We start from the raw sequence: 25,480 nt of genomic DNA, 5'->3' as shown, positions 1-25,480 counted from the left end.
GGTCTGTTCTTACCACAGAACTATCATCTACTATTTTTCTGGACATGATGTTCCCATTATTTATCCACTGACGGGGAACTCATCATCACTAGCAAACTGATTAATAAGTTCTTCTTTATATTGAACCTAAATTTGCTTGTCACTCTTTCTTCCCGCATTACTCTTCCAATGCTGCTAGCTCTGCCCTCTGGGGCCAAGCAGAATAAGTCTAATGCCTCTTTCATAGAATGACCCTTCAAATTTTTGAGTTTCCAAAAATAGCTCTCACAATGAAGTGTCCATGGCTCCTGGTACAACTTTTAGGATGCTTGCTTCCATGCTCAAGAGCTCTTTACCCACACAGAATCATCTGACCCTCATAAGAAACCTCTCTACCTTTTCCTCAGTTGGCCATCACTGGCTCCACATGCAGTCCCCATCCCCTCGCCTGCTGTCTCAAGTCTCTCCACACCCTTTCATGTATTCTCATGACTACAACCTGCATCTGTCCTTGGCACTTCAGACCCTCAGGTTCGGCTTGTCTCAGACCAACCTCTTTACCTTCCTTGCTCCTCCTTATGACTTTACTCCTGCGTGCCCTGTCTGCTCACACTTGTAACCATAGCATTGTGTCTGACCTTTCCTTTCCCTCACCCTTCAGATTCCGTCAATTGCCAAAATCTGTGGATTCTCCCTGCAAAATCTCTGGATTTACAAAATCCTCTCTATTGTCATAGCCACCATTCCAATACAGACTGTTCTGTGAGCCTCTTTCCAGGTCTTCCCACTTCCAGACCATCCTTCATGCCTTTGTCCAACTGGCCTTCCTTGTACAGAACTCTGAATGTAAAGTTTCAGCTCAGAACTCTTCAGGAGTGCCTCATCACATACCAAATCAAGTTAGAATTCCTTTGTCTGATATTCAAAGCCCTTTTCTGTCTAGAACCCTCTACCATTCTTGGCTTTTCCTATTGAATTGAGTTACTCATTGTTTCCTATACATACCCCATGCTTTCCCACTTCTTTGCCATTTGTCCAGGCAGTTTCCTATGCCTAAACTGCTCATTTGAATTTCTACCCATCCTCTGAAAACATAACCCATGTGCCACCTGGGTGATGGGGATGGGGGTAGAGGGGAGGACAGGTTCACTGATCCTCCCCAACCCTGTCTGTAGTTGTCCCTTCTCCCCCTCAGACCAAACACATCATTTTGCTTTCATTTCCCTGACCCATTTGTTACTTTTATTTATTTATTTTATTTAAAGTTGTGTGTAGTATCCCCTATTAGACACTCAGCTCCATGAGGGCAAGGATTACTGTATTTAAACCTTGAATGTCTCCTAATCCAGAGCACCAGACCTTTGTACCGATTAGGCACTTAACTGTTCACTGAACTGCATAGAATTGAAAGGACAGGTGCTAATGTCTCCATTATTATAGGTGAGGACTTCTCCAAGGTGTTGTATCAAGTCAGTAATGAAGGTAGGTCTAAAACCCTGTTTCCGTGTTGAACCAGCCTGCCCCACCTACCCCTTGGGGCTTGGTAAGTGTTGGTTAGCTGATGATGTCAGTGATAAGAGAAACCAGTGGAGCCAGGACGGGATTTACTGTACCCCATAGTTAGATGTGCATTTCCAGCCTACTTTGCATTCTGCTCATAAAATCATGGAGCATCAGAGTTGGACAGGCCTTCGAGATCATCTCTACCAGCATCGTTCTGCACACGAGGAATCTGCTGCTGAGAGATGAGGCACTCCCCGAGCTAGTGACCGAGCTGCCCCTTGAACCCAGGTCTCTTGACTTCTCACCTCTTTCTAATAGCTTCCATTTTAGTGGAATCCAGATTTTCTCCTCTCAACACTCGTCTTGCCAGTCCCCCCAAAAGTTGGGGAAACCCTGGTCTCTGCTTGGGCCTCATCCAGGCTCCTACTGGCCCAGCCTTCAAAGCAAACACCTGCTCCATTCACAGTTCTTGCCTTCCAGTTTCATAAGCTTTCGCAGAGATAAAATGTAATATCAACATAGCTCTGAGAGAGCCTTGGTAACATTCAAGATATTCAAAGTGCTGCATCTGGTAACTGGAAGATTTAATGATCTCCTGCTGTTGGGGTAATTGGATAAGTAAATACATCAGAATAAATCATGATGGCGGCAAGCCTTTTGTGGACAGCTGAGGACTCAACTCTTTTAACTCACGTTCAAAGCCAAAGCTCTGGGATGCTGTCTCTGTGGACCGGGTGTGTGTGTGTGTGTGTGTGTGTGTGTGCGCGCGCGCACACGCGCGTGTTCATGTGTGAGAGAGTGCTCACTCTACCTTTCATAGCCTGGATGTACATCCCAACGTGTTAGAAATTCTCTCCAGCTAACATAGCATCACAGGATGTGGATGCGAGGTCTCTGGCTCTGCGACTTGTTGCTCTGTGAACTTGGTTAGGACACAGATGTGAGGATGGCGTGTGGTCCAAACCTCCCTCTACGAGGATCCCCTCTGCGACATCCCCAACAAAGGGTCATCCAGGCTCAGCTTAAAGGCCTTCATGAAGAGGAGCCGCAGCCTCCCTGGCACTTCAGCAAAGTACTCATTGTTAGCAAGTGTTCATTCTTATTAGCAATACTAATCAGTAATGATGACAGTCAGCATCTGTCTGAGACTGAACGGTTCCAGAGCCTTTTCACATCCATTCTCTTATTTGAGTCTTACAGTAAGTAGCCTTTATAGGAAAGCAAGGCAGGATTTGTCATTTCTTTGGATACTTGGATCAGGGCACTGGCATGCCCAAGGTTATATAGTACCTGAGGAGCAAAACTGGAACTCTGACCCAGAAGAAAATTTAGGTGGAGTTAAATCATTACCATTCAGCACCACATCGATTTGGACATGGGCTCAGCTTTTTCTTCATTTCTCTGGTTTGTATGAAACCTAAGTCAACCCATGGCTGAACTCTTGGCCAGAGTACTCAAGAAAGGACAAAATTGCAATTATGATAAGGATGAGTAAAATATGTAACATCTTCCTCTGAATAGAAAGAAGTGTTTTTAAAATGTCCCTTTACAGTAAATGCTCTGAATGTGTGTTACTCTATTTCCAGAAGCCTTTGTTGAGCACTGGGACCATGTGGTAACTGCCCCTTCTGGCAGCTCCATTCTCCTCCCCCACAGGCCATGTCTGCTTAAAGGTTCAGTGCCCAGAAGGACGGCTGGTAGGCACTTGATAGCTGTGCGGTGAATGTAGCCTGCCTTGGAAAGGTGGGGTGCCACTCTTGCCCTCTGGCTCTGGTTCCAGGGGCCTGTCAGAACCCTTGGGATAGGAATTTATCTCAGGGGTTCCCTGACATGATGAGGTTCATTCACGACAAGCTTGTGCTTAGCCAGCTTCATCTGTGAGCAGCTTAGATAAACTGAGGAGGCAGTCAGATGTGGAAAGGCCCCTCAGCTGGAGGCCTGGCTCCAACACTTACCATAGCTCTGTGACCATGGCTAAGCCAACGTCTCTCTCTGAGTCTTAGTTTCTTCATGTAAGCACGTATGCTAAAACTCCCCTTTGTACCTCACAGAGTTATTGTTGTTCTATCATTGAATTTAAGTTCTCTTAAACTTCATGAGCTCTAGAAAGGAGAGTTGGTTTATTTATTCTCTTCCCTACCGCCACATTACCGAAGCTATGCTGGGCTTTGTACTCAAAGCCTTTACTCTTCCATGGTCTCATTGGACTCTTGCAATACATGTCTGCATGCCTACAGGCACGCTTGTGCACACGCACACACGCACGCACATACATGCGCGCACACGCACACACACCTGATGGACCATCTTCCTTAGGCATTTCTGTTAGGTTCTCAGTGGCTTCCAGAATACAAACTATCTTATGTGGTCCTTGCCTGAGAGAAATGCTTTTCCATCTCACATCATAAAAGAACATAGAACATCAAAGCCAGAAGGCCTTTAGAAATCATTTAACCCAGTCTGTTCTCCAGGGTAGGGATCCCATCTACACAACCTTCCAGAGAAATAGTTATCCACCTTCCACTTGAACCCTAATTAGAGACAGAGAACTACATTTTGAGGCCTCCTGCTTCACGTGGGACCACCCCGATTGTTGGCAAATTCTTTCTTAGGTTGAGTTAAACACTGTGTCCCTGTGAATCGCTCCTGGTTCAGCCCTCTGGGGCCAAACAGAACAAGGCTCATCCCTCTTTCCTTATCCATAAAATGAGCATGATAATATTTCCACTGACTCCTCTGCAAGGTTGTGAAAAGAGTGCCTTTGGAACCCTTAGTGCTGAGAAATGTGGTATCAGTCGTTTATTATTATTACTCTTGGAAATCAATCATGGCCCCTTTCTGAATGTCCCAATGGCCTACTTGGTACTCCTGCTTCTACCCTCTGAGGCCAGCTGCAGTACGTTTCATCTCTCTTCCATATCCTTATTTCCCCTGTTTGTTAGAAGACCCCACCACCACCACCTTCCTTCAGGCTAAACATCCCTTCACTGTCCACCAGGCATCATACAGCATCACTGAAAGTGAACTTTTCCTCTTCAGACATCGCAAAGCACTGTACCGACAGTGCTTAGGTCACATTCTAACTTGGAGAGTAATAATGTTCCCATCACGTCCCCCATCCCTAGAATGTATCTCCTCAGCACCTTCATCTTTTAGTCCCTACATTCCTCAGAGGCTTATCTTGAGCCGCCTTCTACATATGAGGCCCTTCTTGACCCTCATATAGCTTCTAGTGCCCTCCCACACACACAAATAGTCTTATTTTTTGTCAAATCAAGTCAGCAAGCATTGTGAACAAGTGTATAAGGCACTGTGCTGAGAGTTGAGGGTACAAAGAAAGGCAAAAACCGTTCCCTGCCCTCAAGTAGCCCCCAGTCTAATGGAGGAGACAACATGCAAACAGCTGTGTACAAACAAGATCTATACAGGGTAAATGGGAAATAATCTCAGAGAAAAGTTACTAAGATCAAGGAGGACTGGAAAGACTTCTTGCAGAAAGAAGGTGGGATGTTAGCTAAGACTTGAAGGAAGCCAGGAGGCAGTGATGAGGAGGGAGAGAGCTCCAGGCTTGGGGGCCAGCCAGATGGACATGTTGTCTCCCCTGGTTAGCTCTTTTAGGGCACAGACTGTTCCTGCTTTTCTCTTGGTGTCCCCAGCTCCTAGCACTGTGCCTGACACTGTAAATTAGTAAATTCTGCAGTATCAGTGTTATCCTTCCCATTTTACAGATGAGGAAACTGAGCCCAGAGACTTGAAATGTGGCCCCGAAGTTCACATAGCTTGGAAGGTCAGAGTTTGAAATTCCACTCTGATCCTCTCTCTCCATTGTAGGTTCTACTGCTGTGGACTGCCTAGGGATAATCAAGTAACTGGTTTTAAGAGACTTCCTCCATTGAGAGTAGATCTTCTCATGGGTGCTTGTCCATACAAATAAAGAGAAGAGTCTGGAAATAAATTTATGCTTTGAAACTGAGAGGGCAGGTTATGGAATCGAAGAGAAGGTATCTGTGGTCATTGGGTCATGTCAGAAGGTATTTTTTGAGGCCTGTACCATGGCCTCCCAGCCTACGTAGGCAGGGCTCTGTGGGGTGGGATCTTGCCTGCCCTCTATAGACCACCTTAGCACATAAGAGAACACCAGTAAATGAGTCCAGTAGAAACCCTGAATACAAAAGGAGGCCAGAAAAGGAAGCCATCAGCAATAACTATGGAGCTAAGGACTGCACGGAGGAGGTGTCTGTTGGCTTTGGGTTCTCCCTCCTGAGAGCTCCGTGTCTAACACAGGCTCAAGACTATGTTCCAAAATGGTAGAGAGAAAATTCTTACTCAGCTTCAAATTCAGCTAGCTGCTGTCTGAGTTCTTGTCGAGCTCAGAGTCCATGATTCTGAGAAACAAAATGTCCAAACGCTCAAAAGGTCACCTGGTTTCAGAAGCCAAGAGAAGAACAAAGAAACAAAGAAAGACCGTTGGATTTGGACTCCAGGCTCCATCTCTGACATGCTGTGTGACCCTGGGTAAGTCTCTTACTGTTTCCGGGCCTCATTTTTCTTCTCAGTAAAATGAGGGGATTGGACATGATAAGCTCTCAGGACCCTGCCAGCCCGGAATTACATAGTAAGTGCATAATAACTGCTGATTGATTGACATCTCATCTCATTCTTTTTTTTACAAATAAAACACATGCATACACACACACACACACACACACACACACACACACACACACACACACAGGGTCTCCCCAATTAGACTGTGAGCTCCTTGAGAACAGGGACTGTCTTCTGCCTTTCTTTGTATCTTAAAGGCTTAGCACAATGCCGGGCACGTAGTAGGTGCTTAATAAATATTTATTGGATGACTGAAAAATTATCACTTTGTGAAAACATTTCCCTTAGTAATATGTAGCCTTGTAGGTACCTTAACACAGTAGACACCATTTGTCAGTTTGGGCTAATTGCATGGCACCTTGCCCAGCTGGGGCACTTTAACCTAGACCCCATTGCCAGGCAGTACCTCCCTGGCCTTCCCTGCCTTTCCATGGAGGCCCCTCTGTTCACTACCTGATGGTGAAGGGTCATTTCCAGCCATCAAGAAGCAGTGTCTAGGCAGGTTCAAGGGGGATTCTGCCTTCTCTTCCACCCAATCCAGCAGAGATGTTTCCTCTCTCCTTTATCCCTGTACTAATTTATACCACCCTGTCCAGGGTTAGACCCTCAGAGCACCTCGTGTATCTCACTGGATATTTCCCTACAATCTTCTCCTATCTGAAACTGCAATCTTGGCTCCACAGGAACATGTCCCCATGGATGATACTCTTCCTTTGAAAATAACTGGTCCTAGACCAGAAGTTCAGAGGATCCTTGAGTGAAACTGGACAGGCCTTAGAGACCATGGAGTCAAACCACCTCCTTTTGCAAGTATGAAGGCTGAGGCCTGAAGAAAGCCTGTCCAGGGTCCCCCAGGTAGTGAATGAGTGGCAGAGCCAGGAATCTGAGGATCCCAATCCAGAGCCTGTTAACTGTGTGGCATCTTACTCCCCGCCCTCCCAGGATCATGTGCACCCTTAGAAATCCGGAGGTTCTCTTTGTTTTACTGACAGGCAAACAATAATTCAGATTCCAGTTGGTATTTTGTTAATGTTTCATGTTGTATTTTCTCCCTCTTTGAACTTTTCCTTTTCTTTTTTTAAATACTTTTATTGATATATTTTGTTTCTATATTGCTTACATTTCCTGCTACCTCCCCTGTCCCAGAGAGCCATCAGACTGTATAAAAAGAATTTAAAATGAAGGAAGCAGTTAAAAAAAAAAGTTGGGCAGAACTACTTAGCAAAAGCCCAATGTTCTAATCCTCGTCTCATGCCCTGGGACTCCTCCTCCTGCAAAAGGCTTTTGGGGTACAGGTCATCAGTTATTTTATTGTTGTTCTTTCCATTTGTGGGGTTAGTCACTTGTTCTGTGGACCTGCCCATCTCGCTTTCCATCAGATGGTTCTTGGAAGGCTCTCCATGCTTCTCTGTTCATCCTATTCATCTTTCTTAGGACACAATTGTAAGATTCGTGTACCACAACTATTTAGCCTTCCCCCAGTTGGTGAGTGTCTGCTTTGTTTTCCATTCTTTGCCACCACAACAGGGGCTGCTATTTACATTCTGAGGTGGAGGGAGCCCTTCCTTTTATCAATGACCTGGGTTGGGGGTTGGGGGTTGGAGGGTCACCGATAAAGCTAAAGCAAGTCCATTTGTCTGCAGTTCCTCTGTCTTGCCACGATCCACCTTGTATCGGGTGCAGCCCCTACCCTGTCTTCGACCTTCCTTTCTGCTAAAGCGGCAAGGACAGTCCCATCTGTTATGACTGGTTTACAAGAGACAGCTGACCGGAAGAAGAACCTTTCTTGTTAGTAGCCCCTAGTAGCAGGCCTTGTCCAATCCTATGGTGCCCCACACCTAAGCCACCTCCTGCCTAAATTGAAACCTTTGTAAGCTTTGCCCTTTGTTCCTTCAGAGAGTCTCTGTCCATGCAGGTGGGGCTCCCTTGCTGGTGAACTGAAAGAACCCTTGTTGTTTCCTAAATTTATGGTATTGGGCTTGGGTTATTGTTTTGGTTTGGGGATATTTATTCTGATATTGGTTCTGGTTCTAGTTTGTAGCAGCACTGACACAGACAATATTGTCTGTGACGGCACAGTAAATAGAATCTCTGGGTCCAAGTCGATGGTCATTTGAGTCACTTTCATTTCGTAATTCCAAATCCCTTCACAAAATGGTCGTACCATTCACAACTCCACCAACAATGCACTAGTGTACCTGTCTTTCCACATGTTATGCAACAATAACTATTCCTATCTTTTGTCATCTTTGCTAATTTGCTGGGTGTGAGGTGAAACCATAAGGATGTTTTGATTTGCATAATCTCTTATTAGTGATTTGAATCATTCTTTTATATAATCTGAACTTCCTCTCGAAAACTGTTTATATCTTTTGACTACTTATCTACTGGGAAACAGCTCTGGGTCATATATTTCTGTTAGTTGTTCATATATTTTGAATAGCAGACTAAGAAATCTGATACAAATATTTTTTCTCCGTCAGCCCCTTACTGTAAATGCTAACTTTGCCCAAAATCAAAATTATCTGTTTTGTCTTTTGTATCTGCCTCTGTCCGTTGTTTGGTTAAGAATTCATTCCCTATCCATAGCTGCAAAGGGCATTTGATATACTTCTCTTCTAATTGTTTGTAGTATGATCTTTAATATTCAAATCACATATCTGTTTTGAATTGTGGAGTGTGGTATAAGATGTCGATCTAAACCTGATTTCTTCCAGGCTTTCAGTTTTTCCCCAGTCTCTATCAACATTGAGTTCTTTCCCAGGAAATTTATGTTTTTGTGTATTAAACATAGAGATATTGAATTCAGTATTTCTGTTCCTTCCTTGTTTAGTCTGTTTCATTAATCTACTTTGAAAAATTTTAACCAATACCAAATTATTTTGATGATTCCTGCCTTATAATATAATTTGCAGTATAGAAGTGCTATTTCTGTTTTAGTCAAGTCAACAAGCATTTATGAAGTGCCAACTACTGAGGATGCAGAGAAAGGCAAAAGCAGTTACTGTCTTCAAGGAGTGTGCTGTCTAACAGGGGAGAAAACGTACCAAGAACTATGTATATGCAAGATGTTAGCAGGGCGAATGGGAGGTGATCTTGGAGGGAAGGCACCAGCCCTAAGGGGGAATGGGAAGGACCTTGTGGAAATGGGATTTGAGTTGAAGGAGAATCCGAGATGTGGCAACAAGAGGGGAGAATGTGACTGGGATGAGAGATACACAGTGCAAAGGCAAGGAGTCTGGGGACAAGCATCCTGGACAAGGAACAATATGGAGGCCAGCGTCACTGTATCATCACGTAAGTGGAGGGGAATAAAGTGTACAAAGACTTGAAAGGCAGAAATGACCAGGTTATAAAAAGGCTTTAATAGCCAACAGGATTTTATATTGGAACATTTTTCCCTTGATATTCTAGTTTCTCTGTTCCCCCAAATGCATTTTGTTATTTTGTCTAACTCTGTAAAAGTATTCCTTTGGTAGTTTGGCTGGCATAGCACTAAATGTGTAGTGACTTTGGTAGTATTGTCATTTTTATATTGACAAGGCCCAGCCATGAGTGCTAAATATCTGTCCAGCTATCTTAGGCATTCTTTATTTCTTTAAGGAGCAGTTTGTAATTGTACCTTTGCAAATATTGAATGAGCTTTGGTGGACTGATTCCCAGGTATTTTGTGTACTTTGTAGTGGTTTTAAATGGGACTTCTCTTTTTATTATTCCCTACTGGATTTTGTTATTATTATATAAAAAATATTGTTGATTTGGAAGGGAGGGGAGGTGGTTGGAGCCTGAAACTTTGCTGAAAGTATTATCTCAGTGTTTTTGTTGGTTCCCTAGGGTCTTCTAAGTAAATCATCATGAAGATAAGGGTAGCTTTGTCTCTTCTTTGCCTGTCTTTATGCCTTTGTTTTCTTTTGTCCTGTTATTACTGTTGTCAACTCTGAAAAATAAATTACCAAGGAGCCCACAGAGGTTATAGTAAAAAGCTTTCTTTATTCCATTGGAGGAGGGAAAACATGTACTGGAGTCTGGTCTAGGACCAAGGAGACCCAAGGAAGCAAGACTAAGCCTTGATAGATAGAGTTGTGGCAAGACAAAGAATCAGGCAGTGAGGTGTAACAGCAGCAGTGAGCTCTGTTCATGGCAGGCCTTCATGGCCAGAATGTGGATCCTGCAGGTGCTTGTCCGAGCTCAGGGACCACCTGGGGCTGGTTTGAGCCAGTTCTGTGATTCAGCTGCAGCAAAGTTCATGCAGAGGGGGACCACAAAGGACTGTCGTTATGCCAAGCTCAGGGCACAGCTTTCTTGCTGGGCTTTAGCTCCGGAAGACAAGGTGTCTCCTAATAGTAAGAAAAGAGAGGAGTGAAGAGAGAGGTGTGGTCTTGGCACGGGGGTCCTGACACTACCGTTTCTCAATCATATAATAGAAAAGGAGAGGAACATCCTTGTTTTCTTCTGTATTCATTGAGAAAGCTTCTAGTTTCTCTGTTGCATTAAAATGCTGAGCTGTTGCTTTTCTTGAAGATAAAGGTAGGCTCTCAGAAAATCAACTAGAACCTGAGCCTCCTCTCATCTTGAAACCCTGGTTAGAAGGGACCTTCTTGGACACCTAGCCCAGACTTTCTCCTTCTAACCTTCTCTCCGCCCCCAAGCACAGAAAGCTCCCCCATAAAATCCAGCTTTGAGCGCTGGGAAACCCACCACTCACACACAAGCCTATTTCGGGGTTGAACAGCCATAATTGATATGTCTTACATTAAGCTGAAATCCACCTCCTGTAATTTTCCCCCCTTTGTTCTTGTTCTTCCTTCCGGGGCCAAGCGGAATAACTGAAATTCCTTGTCCCTGCATCGGTCCTTCAAGTTATTGGCTACGTCATCACATCTACCCCGTCTCCTCACCCTCCCAGTCTTCTGTCACTTCTGACCTGCATAGTTCCAGTTCCTAATCCCCTACTAGGCTATAAATTCCAGGAAGGCAAGAATTGTGTCTAGTTGTGTCTTTGTATCATTCCTTTCCACAATGTCTAGCATGGCCCTCTTCACCACAGCAGGTGGGTGATAGGTTTTCAGAAGCCTTACCATGCTGGTTCACCGCCTTTGAACACATTCTACTTTTTCCATTCTTTTGGGGGGGCGAGGCAATGCTGTGGGTTTTAGTGTGTAGTCTGGTATTATAGCATTCGCTCTTCTGCCAGCACAGTTCTGCCACCAGTCTGTAACTTCAGAGCCCTGGAGAGTCCCCTGGGGCATCGAAAGGGTAAATAACTGACCCTGGTCATCCAGCAGCTCGGGGTCACTGGCAGGTCTTGCGACCTCTCTGATGTTTATCAAGCTCCTGCCACTGAGCCAAATATTGAATATTCAGTCAACAGTAATATGTTCCTACTGTGTAGAGGATCTTTCGGGAATACCGAAAAAAGACTAACGAGGACAACAGTAATAACAGTAGCTGTCGTTTGTGTTATGTTACCTCATCTGACCTCGGGGCATCCCTGTGCAGTAAGTGCCATTATGGCCCAGGAGGACGCTGAGGCCCAGCTACCCCCGCCAGACCCAAACTCTGCTCTTCCTGACTCTGGGTCCCCTGGTACAGTGGCACTGCCGAGCCATCAGGATAAGACCCAAGGTTTGGATTCGGCCTCCGAACTTACGGGCCGGGTAGCCCTGAAGATGCCGTTTCCCTCCTGAGCCTAAGCATCCCCTGCGGGAGATGAGGACAGTAACGAGCAAGACCTTCCCCTCAGGGCTGTTGTGAAGAGCCACCAGCAAGTCCTCTATAGTCTCTTTGTGAAGGGAGGAGGCGATGCCAGAGAAGTGAATTCAAGCCGGGCCCTCACAGGACTCTGGTGGCGAGGTCAGAGAGGGAGGCTGTTACCAAGGCAGGAAGTTTCCTGGGGATTTTGGACTTGGGCTTTCACAGAGGGCTAGTTAAACTCTTAGTAATGGAAAAACCCAGGAAGGCTGTGGAGAAGAGGTACTGAGACATCTCTGTTTCCTCATGGTGGAGATGTGGGGAACTCCTCAGACAGAATACGTTGCATTGTCACACAGGCTCACGTCATATGTTTTTGCCTAATTGTTTTTCTTTGTCACTAGGCAGGAGCAGTATCGGGGAAGTGATGATTTCACTCAGCTTGATGCCCCAAAGCTTCAGTCCATTTATTCCTCTTCCTCCCCTCTCCTAGGTCAGTACGCCAATGTGGTCAATGGAAATGTTTGGCATTTGTAGTGGTTTTCCCAAGTCAGCTGAGCCTGTCTGACCATTTGCTTGTAGAAAAGTGAAATAAAACTAGAAAGTAGAGGAGATTGGGGAGGACTATGAATGCCAGGTTGCATAGTATGAAGATAAAGGGGCAGGGATCCACTGATGCGGGGGGGGGGGTCTCTTAACCCTCTAAAAGCCATGAGATAAGAGGAAGGAGAGATTCAAGAAGACTTCCTGAAGCAGAAGGCATTTGACTGATCCTTGAAAAATGGCGAGTTGTGATCAGTTTCACATCCAGTGAATGAACAAATGGTGTGAGCAAAGGAACAGAGATGAAAAACACAGGAAGGATTCTGTCTAGCTTGACAATGTGAGGAGAGGTTGTAGGCTCAGAGCCTGAAGGCATCCCCCAAGTGTGGCCTGAGAGCAGCAAGATTGAGGCCTGGGAGGAGCCCTGAGATCAGCTAGTCTGACACTGCCACCCCCACTTTTATAGACAAAGAAACTGAAATCCAGAGAAAGCACACGAGTCAAGATCCAGCATCACACAGGCAACTGGGGCCGAGCTGGGATTTAAGTCCTGCCAAGATGTGTACCATTAGGGAGCAGACCCTGGGCCTCACTCATCTCTGTCTGCCACCGGCAGAGCTAAGTGCAGAACCCTGAACAGCATGGAAAGGGAAATGGATCCACTTGGCTTCTAGAAGACCCTGGTTCACTTCCCAACTCACCTCTGCCACTGACCCACTGGTAGCCTTGGGCGAGTCTCAGCCTCAGTTTGCTCCACAGTAAAGTGGGAATCTGATAGCTGCAGTACCTGCCTTAGAGTGGTTGTGAATATCAAATGAAATCATGTCTAAGAAATTTTTGCAGACTTCAGAGTGCCTTAAAAATACCAATTCTTTATTAGGTGGTCAGGAAGTGTTTGCTGAACCATTCTCTCCCCCTTGCTAGCGCAGCCAACGTCAGCCTGGCTGGGCTGGCCTCATCCAGCAGAGCAAAGATGGAGCTGGTAACAGTTCACTTGCAGATTCATGTCTCAAATAACCTTCAGTGAAAACTCAAGTGCTTATCACTTTATGAAAAGCCCTTGCCAGCCGGGCCTCCAGGGAAGGAGCCGTGTTTGCAGTGAATCAACACCAAAGCGGAGGCGTCAGTGACGGTACAGAGGAAGCTTTTCAGACACCAATTCACCAGCTCTCGTGGCCAAGAGGGACCTATCTCCAGAAGCCTCTGGAGGAAACTGAGGCCCAGAGAAAAGAAAGGACTTGTCAGAGATTGTGCTGCACATCAGAGAGTTCTGGGGCTTGGGTCCAGGCCCCTGCTCCCTCAATCCCTCCTACTGCTTCTAAGACGCTAAGCCAGAGGATGTCTGGCCTGGCCTACCTCTCACCTCTGACCGGGTAACCTTGCTGAGCCCTGCTTCCTCATCTTTAAAACAGGAGCTGTGAGCAGACTCCCATGGGACCTCCTCTGCAAAGCGCTTTGCACATCTGAAAGTGCTCTCTGTGCTCCCAGTGCTGCTGTTATTGTCCCCCAGTACGGGCAATGGGGGCGGGGCACAGTGGGGTAGAAATAGCTCTGAGACCCCTGCGACACAGCTTTGCCACAGATCCCCTTGGCTGAGGCGTCTGCCCTCTCTTGGCCTCAGTTTCCTCCAGTAGAGCAGGTTGAACCACTCACTGGTCATCACAGATTTCAGCCCTATGCCTGGTAGCCTTCTGTTGACAGACCACAAATAACCAAGTTGGCGAGGTTGGAGTTCTGGCATGTTAATTAGGAACAATGGTGAAAGCAGATGAGCAGAAAATGCCAAGGAGCTAAAACAAAACAGCAACAGCTTTGTTTGTTGACAGAAGCAGGAGCCATATTGTCGGGTAATTGGCGAAGGGTGTAAACATTTGCAGAGGGGCCTGCCCCCCGTGAATTAGAAAGCAGAAGGTGGGGGGGGGCTGGCAGAGAGGGTGAAAACAGATACCCCGATCAGCTGCAAGGCCTGCTGCTGACTTCCACCTCCCAAGAAGAAAGAATTGTTGTATGGGACATCCTTCTGGGCTCACAATCGCCCATCAGCCAGGGAGTTTGAAAAATGATGTGTCTTCTCTGTGGGCACCCCTCTTCCCATCCCCCACTTTGGGCTCAGCCAGTTTCCATCTGGATACAGTGTGGAGGATAGTGTGCATTAACCCAGGCCCTCCCTGGCAAAGACAGTGGTGCCAACACACTTCTGCTGTGCCATGCCCAGGTTGGCCCACGGGGAGTGGAGTGTGTATTTGAGAAGCAGGCATATCTAATTAGCTGCAGGCTTAAGCAGATTCAGGAGTAGCTTTCCTAGGGGGCAGTCTCCCTTTCTACCCAAGAGCTATGGTGATCTCAGGGCACCTTCCGGAGGTGCTTTATCAGCAAGGCCTCCCAGCCACCCATCCCTTGGAGCTGACTTCTTGTTCCTTGAGCAGGTTTTTGTTCTGATCCTCTGATGGGGCCACAATTTCTTCTGTGCAGGGTCTCCCTCTGCCACTGCAAATAACAGAATCCCAGCATCTTTGAGTTAGGAGGGACGTCAGAGACAGCCTGTACCTGGACAGGAATTTCTCTGCCACATGCCCTCGAACAGTTGGGCTTTTGGCTCTCAGAACTCCAAGCATCCTATGCTTGACACTGAGGAGCTCACTGCCTTCCAAGGCAGCTTGTGCCATGATTAGACAGTTCTGATTGTTAGTTCTTCCTTGTAATCAGCCGAAACTACCGCTATGATTTCCATCTGTTGGACCTAGTTTTATTTCTGAGGCCAGAAAGAACAAGTTTAATCTCACTGCCACTTGAAAATCCTTAACATGTTTGAATATGCTTCTTATGTTTTCCCTCAGTCTTCTCCAGGCTGAACATCCTCATTGCCTCAGCTGATCCTTTTATGCCATGGTGTCCATTCTTCTTAGAGGTCACTCTGCTCTGGGCATGCCCCACTTTGTCAGTGTTTTTTGTGAAATATGGCACACAGAACTAAATATAATACTCCAGATGTGGTCAAAATAATCGAATGAATTAGTGAGTGAGTGAGTGAATGAACGAAAAAGCATTTATTAAGCAGTTATTACGAGTCAGGCACTGTGCCAAGCACAGAGTATGTATGTCCAAATGTGAGGTGGTCCCTGCCTTCAAAGAACTTGAGTTCTAATTGGAGAATTTATATTCTAATTCATATACCTGGAGTGTTGGCCAAGGAAAGGAATGTCTGGGATGGTGAGTTGATCCATGGTATAGTCACTTGACATGCCCTAACCAAAAACAAAGGAGCTTTCCTAGTGTAGATTTTATCACTGATCAGAGGGAAAGAGGGCAGGTAGAAATCTGCCATTGAGGAAGGAATGGCAGGGGCATATGGTTCAGTGGTGTGTGAAGCATGGTCTTGTCTGGTACTCTGGGGTTGGCTAGGTATGGTAGTCTGATTGTGTTAGCCCTTGCTTTCTCACAAATCACAGCAGTTTGGCCCAGTGCAGGAGTGCCAGTACTGAGCAAAATAAGTCCCCCAAGGAATGACAGCATTTTTTTTCTGGTGATCCAATTAGGAAGTGCTCTTTCAGGTGGAGAGAAGTGAGGCACCAGCAGGACAAGTGGCCAGAGTGGAGAGCTGGAAGGGCTATAAAGAGGACACCAGGACTGTCACCTCCCTTATTCTGGACAGTGTCAAACTGCAGCCTAGTTTTGGCTGCCATGTGACACAACACAGTGAGTTCTCTAAAAACCCCAGGGCTTTTTCATATCTGCTGTTATCTAGCCACCACGTCATCATCCTATATGTGTGCAGTAGTTTTTAAAAATTCAGCCATATGGAATTTATTTTTATCCCTATTAAATTTCATCCTTGGGAGTACTTCTGTTTAAGAGAACAGCATGAAAAGTTATAGAGGAGAGTCAAGCTCTCCCACATATACTCCAGCGAAGGTCAAAAAATAGCGCCAGACCAAATAACGATGAAGAAATCCAAAGACAAACTGTAGGAAGCACCTTCAGACAGTACAGGACTTCACCAAAATAAACCAAACCAAAAAAAAACAAAAAACAGAAGTTAGTTCAAGTGCAGGAAAAAATAAAATAAAATAACAGAAGTTGCCTGCACTCAAATCAGAGACTCTCCAGCTGAAGACTGCAGCCTTCTGTCCTAAGGATAAGGAAGCCTGAAATGAGTAAATGGAAATCTCCTAGCAGGCTAGAAACTCACTTTGACCATGACATCCCAGCAGTGAGTGGACTTGAAAGTCCAAAGTAAGTGGTCAGGGAAGCCTCTTAGGGTTACGAAACTCTCAGTGTTCTAAGTAGTCTTAATGAAGAGATGACGACAAGTGGGGACCAAAGCAGGCAACACTGACGCAGCAATCAGCCTGAGTTGTTCCAGAGGGTCTTGATGACATCAATGCTCTAAACCAAATCATGGGAGCCTGTAACCTGCCAGCATTGTCAACTAAAGCGCACCAGGAAGGATGGAAATCAGTGGCAGGAACCCTGGTAAAAGAAGTCACAGTCAAACAGGCCCTGATCATCCATGAAAGCATGTGAGAGGGGACAGAACCTGAACCTGGCTCAGAGTAGCAAATCAGGAACTGAAGCTGGAGATAGAAGTAGAAAACACCAAACTCTAAAGAAATATTATGTGTCAAGAGAGGATCAAGAGGTACACCCGAAAGAAAAAAGCAACTCCACATAACTTGCAAGCTAGGTAGAAAGTAACTTGGTTGATCCAAGGATTATAAGAGTACCTAGAAGAAATGAAGCAAGAGATTAAAAAAAAAAGAAGAAGAAATTAAAATAAGAAGTCTGAAGGAAGGAATTGGAAAGAGAATAAATAGTTTAGGACAGAAAGTGGAAAACCTTATCCAGAGTCCTTGAAAATTAAAATAGAGGCAGCTAGGTGGCGCAGTGGATAGAGCACTGGCCCTGGAGTCAGAAGGACCTGTGTTCAAATCCAGCCTGAGACACATAACACTCACTAACTGTGTGACTCTGGGCAAGTCACTAAACCCCAATTGCCTCACATTAAAAAAAAAAAAGTTATTTTGGGGCAGCTAGGTGGCGCAGTGGATAGAGTACTGGCCCTGAAGTCAAGAGGATCTGAATTCAAAATCCGGCCTCGGACCAAACACTTGATACTTACTAGCTGTGTGACCCTGGGCAAGTCACTTAACCCCAACTGCCTAAGCAAAAAGAAAAAAAAAGATTAAAATAGAGCAAATAGAATTTAATAACTCAATGAAACAAAAAAAGTTATAATAAAATTAAAGGATTGGAAAAATTGAAAAAAATCTAAGATGTTATATACTATAAAAGCAACTGACCTGGGGGAAAAGTCGAGGATAGATTATTTAAAAACCTTCAAACTCCATGAAAACTGACCAATTTCCTCTGCTCTCCCCCCCCCCAAAAAATTACAGATACCATATTCTGAGATATCATGAGTGAAAACTACCTAAATCTGTAAGAACCAGAGGGGGCAGAGTGAAAATGGAAATGATCTATTAATCACTTGCTGAAAGAAATTGCAAAATTAAAAACTCCCATGAATGTCATAAACAACATCCAAAGCTTTCAGGTCAAAGAAAAAACAATGCAAGTATCCAAGAGCCAAGAAACCACAGTCAAGGATCATACAAGACTTGGCAGCTACTGCAATAAAAGCCAGGAAATCTTGCAATACAATATTCCACAGGGCAAAAGACAAAGACTTACCATGATAGCCCTTAAAGACTTCCTGTATGGGGGTAATTAGACCCTGACTGGAATAGGAGATTTTCGAGCATTCTTGATCAAAAGTCCATAGCTCAGTAGATACTTTAAAATGAAAGCTCAGGAGCCAAAAGAAACCTTAAAAAGTAAATACATTTGAACAAGCAGAAGGGGATAAATTATGATGAAGAATAGGGTCTCTTGAGAGTGTTGCTTCAGAACTGGAAAAAAAAAAAGACAATAAGTGCCTGTAGGTAGTTTTGTTCTGTTTTGATGGCCATAAGAGGGGAAAGAAAATAAAGAGGTAAAGAAATATACTAGGGAAGAAATGAGGAATAAGTGGGGATAGTGGAGTTTACATTTTTTGTCAGATTTGGCTAGGTCTGAAAGGATTGAAGTTCCCACAGTTTTGGTTTTGCTGTCTACTTTTCCTGAAGTTAATGAACTTTTCTTTTAAGTAATTAGAAACAGTGCCATGTGATGTATATTTATTAAATACTGATATTTCATCACCCATGGTGCCTTGTACTGTAGCTCCAGAATCTAATTTTTATTCTATGAAAATTTTTTGTTTCAGAGATATTTCTTGTAAGCAGCATATTGTGTGATTCTGCTTTCTAATCCATTCTATCATTCTCTTCTGTTTCCTTGGTGAGTTTATACCACTTACACCCATAGTTATGTCTTTTAATTGTGACTTCCCTCTGTCATATCTTCTTATACTTTTCCTTCTCTTTGCAACCTCCTGAGTTCAAATCCTGCCCCAGAGCAGTATGAATGTGAGCAAGTAAGTCACTTAATCTCTCTTACCCCCAGTCTCCTCATTTATAAAATGGAAATAATAATGTGGTAATTGTAAAGATTAATTGAGACAACATATATAAAGGACTTGGAAAACCTTTAAGCACTATGTAAATGTTAGCTATTATCATTAGGCAGCTGTGTGACCCTGGACAAGTCATTTAATCTGTCTACCTCAAATTTTCTCCATTGCAAAATGGAGGTAATAACACAACTACTTCCCAGGGTTGTTGTGAGAATCACGTTAGATAATATTTGTGAAGTACTTAGCACAGTGCCTGGCACATAGTGGGTAATTAATAAATATTTGTTCTTTTGCTCATACTATTATTATTTTTTTTTTTAGATCTGGGAGTCATCAGCATAGAAATGATAGTTTAATTCATGGGAGCTGATGAGGTCATCAAGCTAGGTCATCAAGAAAGAGTAAAGAGAAAGATTATATTTACTGATATCATCATGTGACTTTTGTTTTTATTACTAATATTTTTTATAATTTTCATAATATTGAAGTTACTCTGCATTTCAATTCAACTTGGCCATAGTGCATAATCTTTTTAATATGTTCCTATAGACTATTTGCTAATATTTTATTCAAAACTGTTGGTGCTGATGCTCACTCAGGATATTAGGCTATAACATTCTTTCTGTCTTATCTCTCTCTGGTTTAAGCATTAAGATCTTATTTGTATCATAGAAGGAATTTGGTATGATCCCTTCTTTCCTATTTTGGTAAATAGCTTATGTAATATTAGAATTGTTCTTTGAATGTTTGATGGAATACTAGGGCATAGGAATTTCATTAACAAATTCAGAAAAGCATAAATGTTTAACACTTTGTTTACTGACCATAGTGCAATAAAAATAATGATAGAAGGAATTTAAAAGGAAGACCAATGATCATGATTTGGGTGAGGTGGAGCAATGGTATTCAAGCAAATAAGTTCAGTTGTAAATCACTAGTATTGATCACATTACCTTTCTTTAACCACCTTATTCTTTGTGAAAAGGGAGGAGGAAGAGTGTCCATTTTCCAAACTATGACCTTGAGTTGAGTTCATCCATCAGCATATGTGTCTCTCAAACAAACACTGCATTATTTGGGCCCGTAATCTAATAGAAGAAAGAGGATAAGCTGGAATATATTTGGGAAATTATATAGTACTTTCAGTATTCCCAAACTGCTCATTGATTCAAAAACTTATCTTTTTTTTTTTTCTAAACAAAATTATCCTCCCAGTGATGCTCTGTGGATTTCAGAGCACCACACTCTTTAAACACCCAAGGTGCAAATGATTCAGTAGAGATGAGTGATGGCCACAGCATGATTCTGATGATAACTTGTGTGCAAGGAGCAGTGTCAGGGATATCATGGAAGAAGTGTGTACCTAGCGAAGGAGGCAGGCCTGGCCTGTCACCCTAGGGCAGAAGGGTGGCCCCAGAAGGACCCAGAATACTGCATGACTCATAGGAGAGCACTTACTAAGCACCAACTTGTGCCAGGCACTGTGCTAGGCTTGGGGATACAAATAGAAGCAGAAGGACAGTCCCTGCCCTGAGAGCCAAAAAGCCAGGGGGAAGGAGGAGATACCAAATCAAGAATGTGGTGTGAAAGTACAGAAAGTCAGAATTGGAGCCAGGAGGGCAATGAAGGTTGACTGCCTAGAGCCCTGTCCCTGTGAGGAGTTCACCAACGGAAGAAGAGATGAGACTGTCCCAGGAAAAGAAGCCACAGATGCCTCGTGATCTCCTCTGATAGAAGAAGTACCCGGAGAAATAAGATGTTGTCTTCAGTACGGCATCGTGCATTGAAGAAACTTCATCTTATTTAATTTGAGCCATCATTGTAACGTGGCTGTGGATCCTGACTCTTGGCATCAGGCTTGTTAGCTGTCCCTCCGAGCTTCCTTTCATCTACAGATTTGATAAATGAGCTATTTATACTTGCCTCCAAATCATTGATAAAAGTGTCGAACAGATCACAACCTCTTCCCCTTTTATCAGCCTATGAAAGTCTTGTCCATATGTTTGTAGTAATCCTTCAGTGATGGGCCACCCAGCAGCCAAAAGCTTTCCTCTGATTTCTTTTGGATCTCATAGATCCCAGTGAAATACACAGGATTATGACCTTATCTTCCATTTTACTGCATGACCACCCCAACACCACTTGCATTCTACAGCCCTTTAAAAAGTTGGACAGATGGGAACTCTGAAGTAATGAGATCATTCGGTACCTGAGAGCAAGTATTATCTTTAGTCTCTTGGTTTTCTCTTAAACAGATCCCCTCACCATAAGTCTCTTCCCTCTCCCCATTACCAGTCCTGCTTCTCCTGGCAGTAGAGGTAGCATGGTATGGTCAGCAAAGAGAAGGCCTTGGAGTCAAGAAGACGTGGTTCAAGTTCCACCTTGCTATGACCCTGGACAAAGCAGTTAATCTCTTAGTGCTCTAGACAGCTGTCTGACTAGGAGCTGCAGAGGGGTCAGCATGCATTGGGTGGGTGGGGCGTCCTCTAGACCAGTGAGAGCGCAGGTCCCGTCCTTACCCCTAATATACCAAGCCCATTTTGCCAGGCCTCTGCTCAGAAACCTTCATTTCCTTGTCCACAGGATAAAGCCCAAACTCCTTGGCCTGGCATTGAAGACCCTCCATGACCAGGTCCCACACTGTTATTCAGCCTTATTAGCCATGACTGTTCCCCACATACTTCATGCAAAAGTTGTTTGCCCTCTTTGTGCTTACAGTCTGTAGGTGAAGACAACACAGACACGGTTAACTATGATACACAAAAACACTTTGCAAGTTCATTAGAGAGGTTCAAATTGTTCTGTGAGTTCTGAGTGAAGAGATGGCTTAAAGGGTGGATGGAAATTCGGTGGAGAGGTATTCAGAGAGGACAGCATAAGGAAGGTCCAGGGGCTGGGGAACGTAGAGCACATGGAGGGGGCGACATGAGACAAGGCCTCAAAGGTCTGGTGGCTCCAAATTGAGGAGGTCCCTGAACACCAAACTGAGTACCTTGGACAGGATGTTCCCCAGCAGCCAGAAGAGCTAAGGTGACCCTGTGCTACCTTAATAGAAACAGAGCTGCCATGGGAGAGATGGGTTCAGCAATGTAGAGCAGATAGCTTCTTGATGTAAACCCAGCACAGTCCAAGAAAAGGGAATGACTGGCCCAGGGGATATAGACAGTTGAGCACCTGTCAGGGATCTACACTCCAGTGTAGGCAGTGGTAACATGTGAGCATTGGTAGTAAACCAAACCCAGTGTGGGTGTGCCAAGACTGGGTGCAGTATTTAGCAGGTGACCTTGGGCTGGGCCTGGGACATTGGGAAGACCTTGGTCATCAATATGAGTCTCTGTATTTCTCTGGGTGGGGGGAGAGGTGGGATGTGTCATCTCCTTCAGATCGATGGGGAGGGCCTTGGGGGAGGACACTTTGTGTGGAGCTCTGGGTTTTGGTAGGGAGAGTTGAACCAGCCAGGGCAGGAGCACAGAATTCCCATGGGAGAAATACTGTGTTGATGAGACTTGCTCTGCAGACGCAGGTGTTAGACGGCCCCAGAAGGAACCTTGCCAGGGGGTACCCAGCCATGCCTATAAAGATGGTACTGCACACTCATCATGTAAAAGGACCAAGAAGTGCTACTTTGGTACCGCACAGATTCAAACCCTGGCTCTGTCCCCTCAAAGCTGAGTGACACACCCTATGCCACCCCTTTCCCCAGAAATCACTTCCCCTTTCTCAGCCTCCGTTTCCTCCTCTGTAAAACAGAGATAACAGCTTTCACCTCACAGGGAGGTGAGGGTGCAGGAGAGTACATTATAAGTCTTTAAGTGTGATAGAAATGTCAACTTGTATTCTGTCACCCTCTTAACGTGGGCTTTCTCTCATTTCAGGTCACCCAGCTGGATCCCAACAAGTCATTACTGGAGGTAAAGCTATTTCCTCAAGAAACCCTTTTCCTGGAAGCAAAAGAGTAACGGGAAGCTGCCTGTCAGACTGGCCATTCCGTGCCAGGATTGTGGCCCCGAGTCAAGAGAAATGCTTCTCTTCTCCAAACCGCCCTGCCCTTTCACCCAACTCCACTCAGTGTCTCACATCTCTGCCTCTTGCAAGAATCTTGGAAAGAATAATAAACGTAGCTACATAAAGTTTCCCATCCATGAGTATATGTTTTCAGCCCTGGCTGCACAAGCACAGGAGAATGTCCTACCACGAACACTGTCCCCGCCCAGCCCCTGCAGCATTTGTCCTAGAATTAATGCACCATTCCTGTGTGAGTGATTGTTAGTAGAATTCTGATGCTTCTGACCCTCCCCTGCCCCCCAGCCAGACCCCGTGAAGTCTCCAGTGAGGCCATCTTGCCTCTTGCCATGTAGGATGCTGTATCTGACACGCCTCATCGAGCCAGGCCTCTACCCGAACCCTACCTAACCCATGCGTCTGACTTCATCTCCAGGTCTGCATTCTGACTTTGTCACTTAAGTTAAGGAGGCCAGAGAGAACAGTCCCCACCCACCTCCACCGGAGATCTCCATGTGATGTTCTGTTCTCAGCCTCAGAGATGAAACAGTGTTGTAGAGGAAGGCACTGGACTTGCCTCAGGCCTTTTTCTGACTTCCTTGATGAGTTGTAAGGTTTTGTTTGAAGAATAGAGTTTGAGATATATGCAAGATATTTATTTTCCAGCTCTGCTTTGGATCCTACTCCTGATTCAGTGTAGAAAGTATTTTCCATGATGTTGCGGTGTGTGAACCTGCCACAATTGTGCATGATGTGAATATTTAAATACTCTGAGAAGGCAGCCTGTAGCCGTCCCCCGGGGGCGTCTGGGGTCGGCCCTCCTGAGCATGAGGCACCAGCCTTCGATGTGCTCACCACGGATGGACGCGGTTGTCCCAACCTCCCTTCCCCCTCCCCTCATTTTTCTTTTCTTCCTTCACTTCACCACCCGTCTGAACCTGCTTGCTTCTGGGTTCAGATGTACTTTGTTTGTGTCACCAGCAAACAGCGTGCACACACAGCCTTAGTGTACACACAGTGTGACAAGGAAGTCTTGACTTCATTCCACTTGACATTTGAGTACCAGTCAAACAGTGGATTCCCACTTGCAAGTAAAAGAAGTTGGTCCTGGCATTGAAAATGCGTTGCTTCTGATACCTGGCATAAGCAAAACATCTCCTCTTCTTTACCTGAATCGGCTCAGCTCAGAAGACACTCAGTGTTTGAACCTGCAGATAAACAGTTTTGATGTATTTTAATCAGCAGGCTTAAGGGTTTAGTGAATTGAATGCACTATCTAAGCATCTACTGTGATTCAAACTTTTTTTTAATCCTGGAATACTTTTCCACATCTGTTTTTATGTAACTCGTGATAGTCAAGGTCCTGATTTGAATATTCTCAACTCCAAAGAAAACTATCCACCTTTAGGCTCCCATTAGGCTGCCTGTCCCGCCTCGCCCGGATCTTCATTTGTAACCCCACACGCAAGTAGTCATTGAAGTCTGGGTCCTCACCCTCAGCCACCGGGGCAGTTGTCGGCAGAGCCAAGACATGAGTCTTTCTTCCGGGCCTCCAAAGAGGTTTCTCACCTGGGACCCACCTTTCACAGCCCCTTGCTCTGGCCACGTAGATAGAGAAACCACACCCCACTCCCAGCCAAAAACCTGGCCAGAAGAAGGGCAGTTCCAATACAAACAGGGACTTGAAGCATTTTGCTGCTGACCCTTTTCCTGCCTTCCCAGACCAAGGGTTTTCCACTTCTAGAAGACACACGGTGACTTGCTTACAATGTAGAAATACAGCATTATTCTCTTCTGTCCTTCAGCTCGAGAGGTCTGTCCATCATCATCTGGTTGGTGGGGCCAGTCTGCCCCTTCTCATTTGGACTGACACACACTGGGTACTCCCCTCCCTCCGTAGGCTGCAGTGTGGCTCCAGTGTGGATCTCAGCTTCCCTGGTTCTGTCGGTTCCCTTGTGTTCACAGAATATCCTCAATGCGATCACTGCTTTTGTATTAGAGTGTAAAGAGTTGTTGTCCATGCCTGGGACCTCCTAGCAGGGTTTTTGTTCTGTCTGTTGACTCTTGGAAGGTGGAATGTTTCTGGAAGCTTCTGGTTTGCAGCATTGCTGTGCTAAGTCACCGTTAGATATGATGTAAAACCCCAACATTTCATCATCTGTATTGTATTTATCCAACCTTGGAGTTGAATGAGGGCGTTTTTTTTTTATGGAACTATGTTTTTTAATGTAGCAGAATGGGACTTTGGCGTTCCTAAATTGTACCTCTTCGGTGACGTTAGAAACATAAAATAAATTTGCAGTTACACTAAAGTCGCTACTAAAATGTACTTTACCTACTACGCCTAAACCATGGTATGATTCCTCCTATCCTGGTGGGGCACCAGAAAGTAACATCTACAAAAATGCAGGAGTTTTCCCCAAAGCACAGTTTTTAGTCATTCATTCTTTGAGCAAGATGTTTATTATGCACATAATACTAAGCATGGGAATATGGAGACAAAAATGAAACGGTCCCTGCCCTCAAGGACCTTACACTCTGTTGAGGGAAACAGATGTGTACGCAGAAAAGTAAATGCAGAATAGTTTGGTGGGGAAAGATCAGGAACTGGAGGGATGAGGAAAGGCCCATGTAAAGGAT

The 25,480-nt window shown here is 44.9% G+C and overlaps 1 protein-coding gene across 1 annotated transcript in view; it reads left to right on the top strand.

Annotated features, from left to right (window-relative positions):
- FAF1 (Fas associated factor 1) overlaps positions 1-25,152 on the top strand; it is a 427,400-nt gene extending 402,248 nt beyond the window's left edge. The window contains exon 19 of the mRNA XM_027837985.1: positions 22,714-25,152. Within this exon, the coding sequence (XP_027693786.1) occupies positions 22,714-22,797 (84 nt within the window). The 3' untranslated portion in view covers positions 22,798-25,152. The remainder of the gene's footprint in view (positions 1-22,713) is intronic.
- Positions 25,153-25,480: the final 328 nt, after the last annotated feature.

The sequence above is a fragment of the Vombatus ursinus genome, unplaced genomic scaffold (assembly GCF_900497805.2).
Source record: "Vombatus ursinus unplaced genomic scaffold, bare-nosed wombat genome assembly UNPS02014825.1, whole genome shotgun sequence".
Lineage (NCBI taxonomy): Eukaryota > Metazoa > Chordata > Mammalia > Diprotodontia > Vombatidae > Vombatus > Vombatus ursinus.
Note: the sequence above shows the minus strand (reverse complement) of the source record. Positions and strands in the feature narration are given on the sequence as shown.